Here is a 6,746-nt window from a genome sequence, read left to right as displayed (position 1 = left end):
CGGTCTCTCTCTCTCTCTCTCGCGGTCGGTGTCGGTCTCTCTCTCTCTCTCTCGCGGTCGGTGTCGGTCTCTCTCTCTCGCACGGTCGGTGTCGGTCTCTCTCTCTCTCGCGGTCGGTGTCGGTCTCTCTCTCTCGCGGTCGGTGTCGGTCTCTCTCTCTCTCGCGGTCGGTGTCGGTCTCTCTCTCTCTCGCGGTCGGTGTCGGTCTCTCTCTCTCGCGGTCGGTGTCGGTCTCTCTCGTGGTCGGTCTCTCGGTGTCGGTCTCTCTCTCTCGGTGTCGGTCTCTCTCTCTCGGTGTCGGTCTCTCTCTCTCTCGCGGTCGGTGTCGGTCTCTCTCTCTCGCGGTCGGTGTCGGTCTCTCTCTCTCGCGGTCGGTCTCTCGCGATCAGTCTCTCTCTCGCGGTCAGTGTCAGTCTCTCTCTCTCTCGCAGTCGGTCTTGGTCTCTCGCGGTCGGTGTCGGTCTCTCTCTCTCGCGGTCGGCCTCTCTCTCGCGGTCGGTCTCTCGCGATCAGTCTCTCTCTCGCGGTCAGTGTCAGTCTCTCTCTCTCTCGCAGTCGGTCTTGGTCTCTCTCTCTCTCGCGGTCGGTGTCGGTCTCTCTCTCTCGCGGTCGGTGTCGGTCTCTCTCTCTCGCGGTCGGTGTCGGTCTCTCTCTCTCGCGGTCGGTCGGTGTCGATCTCTCTCGCGCTGTCGGTGTCGTTCTCTCTCTCTCGCGCTGTCGGTGTCGGTCTCTCTCTCGCGCGGTCGGTGTCGGTCTCTCTCTCACGGTCGGTCTCTCTCTCGCGGTCGGTCTCTCTCTCGCGGTCGGTCTCTCTCCCGCGGTCGGTGTCGGTCTCTCTCTCGCGGTCGGTCTCTCTCTCGCGGTCGGTCTCTCTCTCACGGTCGGTGTCGGTCTCTCTCTTTCTCGCGGTCGGTGTCGGTCTCTCTCTCTCTCGCGGTCGGTGTCGGTCTCTCGGTCGGTGTCGGTTTCTCTCTCTCGGTCGGTTTCTCTCTCTCGGTCGGTCTCTCTCTCGCGGTCGGTCTCGCTCTCGCGGTCGGTCTCTCTCTCGCGGTCGGTCTCTCTCTCGCGGTCGGTCTCTCTCCCGCGGTCGGTGTCGGTCTCTCTCTCGCGGTCGGTCTCTCTCTCGCGGTCGGTCTCTCTCTCGCGGTTGGTGTCGGTCTCTCTCTTTCTCGCGGTCGGTGTCGGGCTCTCGCTCTCTCTCGGTCGGTGTCGGTCTCTCTCGGTCGGTGTCGGTCTCGGTCGGTGTCGGTTTCTCTCTCTCGGTCGGTTTCGCTCTCTCGGTCGGTCTCGCTCTCGCGGTCGGTCTCGCTCTCGCGGTCGGTCTCTCTCTCGCGGTCGGTCTCTCTCCCGCGGTCGGTGTCGGTCTCTCTCTCGCGGTCGGTCTCTCTCGCGGTCGGTCTCTCTCTCGCGGTCGGTGTCGGTCTCTCTCTCTCTCGCGGTCGGTGTCGGTCTCTCTCTCTCTCGCGGTCGGTGTCGGTCTCTCTCTCGCGGTCGGTCTCTCTCTCGCGGTCGGTCTCTCTCTCGCGGTCGGGGTCGGTCTCTCTCTCGCGGTCGGGGTCTGTCTCTCTCTCGCGGTCGGTCTCTCTCTCGCGGTCGGTCTCTCTCTCGCGGTTGGTGTCGGTCTCTCTCTTTCTCGCGGTCGGTGTCGGTCTCTCTCTCGGTCGGTGTCGGTCTCTCTCGGTCGGTGTCGGTCTCGGTCGGTGTCGGTTTCTCTCTCTCGGTCGGTTTCGCTCTCTCGGTCGGTCTCGCTCTCGCGGTCGGTCTCGCTCTCGCGGTCGGTCTCTCTCTCGCGGTCGGTCTCTCTCCCGCGGTCGGTGTCGGTCTCTCTCTCGCGGTCGGTCTCTCTCGCGGTCGGTCTCTCTCTCGCGGTCGGTGTCGGTCTCTCTCTCTCTCGCGGTCGGTGTCGGTCTCTCTCTCTCTCGCGGTCGGTGTCGGTCTCTCTCTCGCGGTCGGTCTCTCTCTCGCGGTCGGTCTCTCTCTCGCGGTCGGGGTCGGTCTCTCTCTCGCGGTCGGGGTCTGTCTCTCTCTCGCGGTCGGTCTCTCTCGCGCGGTCGGTCTCTCTCTCGCGGTCGGTGTCGGTCTCTCTCTCGCGGTCGGTGTCGGTCTCTCTAGCTCTCTCCTCGCTGGTCACGTGTCGGTCTCTTCTCTCGCGGCGGTCCCTCTCTCGTCGGTCTCTCTCTCTCATCGCTCGGTCGTCTCTCTCCTCTCTCGCGTCGGGTCTCCTCTCTCTCTCTCGCGGTCGGTCTCTCTCGCTCTCGCGGTCGGTCTCTCTCTCTCTCTCGCGCGGTCGGTCTCTCTCTCTCTCTCTCTCTCTCTCTCGTGGTCGGTCTCTCTCTCTCTCTCGCGGTCGGTCTCTCTCTCTCTCGCGGTCGGTCTCTCTCGCGGTCGGTCTCTCTCTCTCTCTCTCTCTCGTGGTCGGTCTCTCTCGCGGTCGGTCTCTCTCTCTCGCGCGGTCGGTGTCGGTCTCTCGGTCGGTGTCGGTCTCTCGGTCGGTGTCGGTCTCTCGGTCGGTGTCGGTCTCTCTCTCTCGGTCGGTGTCGGTCTCTCTCTCTCTGTCGGTGTCGGTCTTTCTCTCTCGGTCGGTGTCGGTCTTTCTCTCTCGGTCGGTGTCGGTCTCTCTCTCTCGGTCGGTGTCGATCTCTCTCTTGGTTCTATGTATATGTGTTAGCAGAAGATGTATTCTTATGTGTCCTGCTTCTTGTTTGGTGAACTGAACTATACTCATAAGAAAGAAATGTGATCCTTCTAACCGTATGAGCAAAAGACATTAAAAAGACATTGAAAATACATATTTTTGGTTGCGAAGACATTGAAAAGATGTATTTTCAACATCTAGTGCTCACTGGGAAAGGTGTTCTTCTGTAATGTTCTATAGGGACGTGCGCTGGAATAAGGGCACTATTCTGAGGGCATCCGTAGAGTACATCAAGCGTATGCAGAAGGACATGCAGAGGACCAGAGAGGTAGAGAACAACTTCAAGAGGATGGAGATGGCCAACAAACAGCTGTGGCTGCGCATCGAGGTAACACACACACACAACATTCATTCATGCATCACACGCATACACACATTGAGGTAGAGAGCATGTACAGTATGAGCTCTAGAATGCCATGCCATGCAGTCATCTGTATTTAATCATCTCTCCCTCTCTTTACCCTCTCTTCTTCCTCCTCTCTGTGTCTGTAGGAGTTGGAGATGCAGGCTCGTCTGCACGGCCTCCCCAGCTCCTCTCCCTCTGGGATGGGTTCTGGGGAGCTGATGGGTTCCTACGTCAAACAGGAGACCAGCCCTGAGGAGAAGCTCCAGCAGCAGCAGCAGGCCCAGCACCAAGCTCATGCCCAGGGCCAACAACACCTACACCACCCCCAGTCCCACCACATCCAGCCCCAGCAGGGCCAGCCCAGACAGCTGCCTCCTCTCCCCCCTCACCTCCAGCCCCAACTTCCCCTCCAGTACCCAGCTGTGGGCAGCTCTCAGCCCTTTGACTTTGCCCAGTCGCTGAACTTGTGTGACGGGGTGCCTGGCTACCCGGAGGGCTTGTCAGGGCTAGGGGAGCTCGGCCTCCTGGGCACCCAGGGAAGGAGAGGTGACCTGGGCTTCCTGATGATGGACGAGCCTCTGTCTCCTCTGGGTGGAGACCCTCTGCTCTCTGCCATGTCCCCTGAGGCCTCGGTTGACTCCAGCCGCAGATCCAGCTTCAGCATAGAGGACACAGATATACTGTAGAGGCAGTGTACACGTACACACACACACACACACACACACACACACACACACACACACACACACACAGGCACACACACACACACAGGCACACACACACACACACAGGCACATATGGTACGTACAGAACACCCACTGGATATACACCCCCGAGAGCACTGATATACTGTGATATATGCTTTTGCTCTGTTCAACAACCCTGCTACATATGCACTCCAAACGCCCTCACATACACTGTAAGCACTCGCATAGACACTGTACACACACTGAGACACACTTAAACACACACACTCAAAATTCTCATGGATGCACACATTCAACAGCAATGTGCGAAACCAAATCCATGTTTCGGATTGAAATAGTTGTTCCCTACCACTGTAAATATCAGAGCACCTCTAAATGATACACAATCTAGTACACACACGAACACACAACAAGCACAGACAGCTTCTTGTTCACTCTAACACAGAGGGGCCCCTGTTATTTGAAGGGAAATAAGTGAGGCACTGCCAACGGTTTAACACACACACCCTTCCTCTGTAAAACACACTGCCATGACCTCTATGGTACTGCCATCTCCTGTGTGACCTTTGACCTTTAGCCTTTAGGGTACTGCCAAGTCTACTCCATGACCTCTGACCCCTGTGTGGATGTTGAGGAGAGATGGATTGGCCCTGCATTGTGAGATAGTGTAGCGATTGAAGAAGTTATGTAGCTCCACAGTGTAAGTAATGCCACAAGGTTCTATGTAGCGACTCAGGATCTTCTGTAGCCCAGTCCTTAACCTGCCAACGTGCCTTGTGTTAGCCACCTGAAGCCCCACTTTATCTGGGTTAGCTGGAGAGGGTGGAGAGCGAAGGAGTGGGTTGTGTTTTAGTATATTGTAGTGCAGGGTTCCCCAACTGGCGGCCTGCGCTACAAATTTTGCCCACGGGTGATTATTTGGCCTCGCAAGTTTTCTGAGACACTTTTTTAAAAATGATTGTTTACATAAAAGACTGTTAAACACCAGAAAATCAGCTCCAAGTGATTTTAGGGTTAGTAAAATAAATGTATTCCCACGCATAAAAGTATTCCCAAGCATAATAGAGAGATTGGTCTGTAGTCAAATAGATTGGTCTGTAGTGTCGTATTCCGCACTGTAAAAACACAGCACCAGCCTAACACACACACACACACACACACACACACACACACACACACACAGCAGTGTGCCATGAGGCTGTGTTCAAATCAACACTTTGAGCGAGACTTCAGTACCTCACCCGGTTTGTGCTTGTAGAACTGACAGCTTTGGGTCAGCCAGATAAAACTACACACACTCACCAGGTACAAACCAACTACGGCCGTACAATACATGAATAAACTAACAGGTAACAAATGAATTTGGATGAGGGACTAGGGGTAACACTTTGATTTGATATGGCTTATGATCAGTACAGAAAAAAAGGAAGAAATATGATGATTATTTGTTTGTATTCTTGATTATAGTTGGTTTTATTTTATCTCCCAAAGCACTGGAACCTATATTTTATTGACTTTGTACATGAAGTAATTATGAAATTAGTTTTATTTCATATGTTTTATGCCACTAAGCCACTTAAATGTATTGTATTTGTCCTTTTTTATTTTATTTTATTCCAAAAGTACCTTTTTCCTCTAACAGCCATTTAAATATGAAAGTATTTAAGCCACTAGTGTGAAAGTGTACGACCAGTGGGGAGACATATTCTATACTTCTCTTTGTGTGAAGAACTGTTCAAATTTCACCAGGCTGAGAACAACATGTACAATTATATTATGCCATTTTTATATTGATTGGGATTGGTTTATCTTTTTTCACCTATAGAAATTGGAACCAGAGACTGTTGAGAGGTGATTTATTTGATTTTATTCTGTTTTAATTGCGCTTTTTGTGAATGTGAAGATGACCTGTAGTACTGGTCCCCAGTCTTTGATTTCCTTGGCGATGACTACCTTCTAATGGTACTCAGAAATACCATCAAGGAGATCCGTTGGCATAACCTTGAACAGACCTGCCTTTCTCTCTCTCTGTCTGCCAGAGTTTGCCTTTATCCTGCTCCAATGTTAGTAATCAATTGTGTTATTCTAGTTTTTGTTGTCCAGCTGGCACGCCAAAGAGCTTGTCTGCAGATAATGTGGTGTGTTGTCCCCTCTTTGACTGTCCCCCTCCCCCCATGTCACTGTATGGGACTGACTCTGGCTGACTGGGCAGGGGAAACTGGCATTCTGGTTTTGCTTTGGATATAAAATGTTTTACCAAAATCTCGGTATTTTTTTTGTGTTTGAGATGATTTTATTTTACTTATTTAAACAGGGAAATCCCATTGACACCAAAAGCCTTATTTACATGGGATCCCTGCATGTACACAATTATACGAATTCTCTATATTTACAATTGCAACGCAATATAAATATACAATATTTACAACCCAATTTTAGAAAATTAACTTACAAAACACTAACATATTCCTTAGTAAAAAGGTCATCAACCAGCCGTCTGAACTGTCCTAGATGCACCAAAACATCCAAGTAAGGTGCAAAAAAACTAAATGCAGGTCTACTTAACTCAGGAGACAAAAGGGATCTTAGCCATCTCTGACACTGGGTCTAGTAGCTCGTATGTCTGTAGGTTAACAATGAAGTAAGGTTTGTGCGAGAGGGCTTTATAAACAGAACTAGTGCAATCCATCCAATGGACACCTGCAAAGCAAAAAAGGCTGATTTGTAATTCTGAAAGAGCCTTGTCAACAGAAGCGGCAGAAGAATACAAAACATTATCGTCCACATAAAATGGGTGGTTAAAATTTCTTACAGACAAACCAATATTGTTTATATAGCTAGTAAAAAATACTGGGCCTGAAATCAACCCTTGGGGGCACCTTTAGTAATATCAAGGAAACGTTAACACTATCCGAAGAGACGCGTTGTGTCCTGATGCATGCAGATGAAGAGTTATGAGGGTGTGTGCATGTATCAGTGTCTCGGGACAACTTAATCA

At 51.9% G+C, this 6,746-nt stretch overlaps 1 protein-coding gene across 1 annotated transcript in view; it reads left to right on the top strand.

The window, feature by feature from the left end:
• Positions 1–6,012, top strand: part of tfeb (transcription factor EB) — a gene marked incomplete in the record, with an annotated part of 71,225 nt that extends 65,213 nt beyond the window's left edge. The window contains 2 exon segments of the mRNA XM_029745538.1: positions 2,876–3,023; positions 3,188–6,012. Of these exon segments, the coding sequence (XP_029601398.1) occupies positions 2,876–3,023; positions 3,188–3,727 (688 nt within the window).
• Between the last annotated feature and the right edge of the window lie 734 nt (positions 6,013–6,746).

Source organism: Salmo trutta, unplaced genomic scaffold (assembly GCF_901001165.1).
Source record: "Salmo trutta unplaced genomic scaffold, fSalTru1.1, whole genome shotgun sequence".
NCBI classification, from domain to species: domain Eukaryota; kingdom Metazoa; phylum Chordata; class Actinopteri; order Salmoniformes; family Salmonidae; genus Salmo; species Salmo trutta.
The sequence above is the reverse complement of the archived record's forward strand: the minus strand, read 5'-3'. Positions and strand labels throughout refer to the sequence as shown.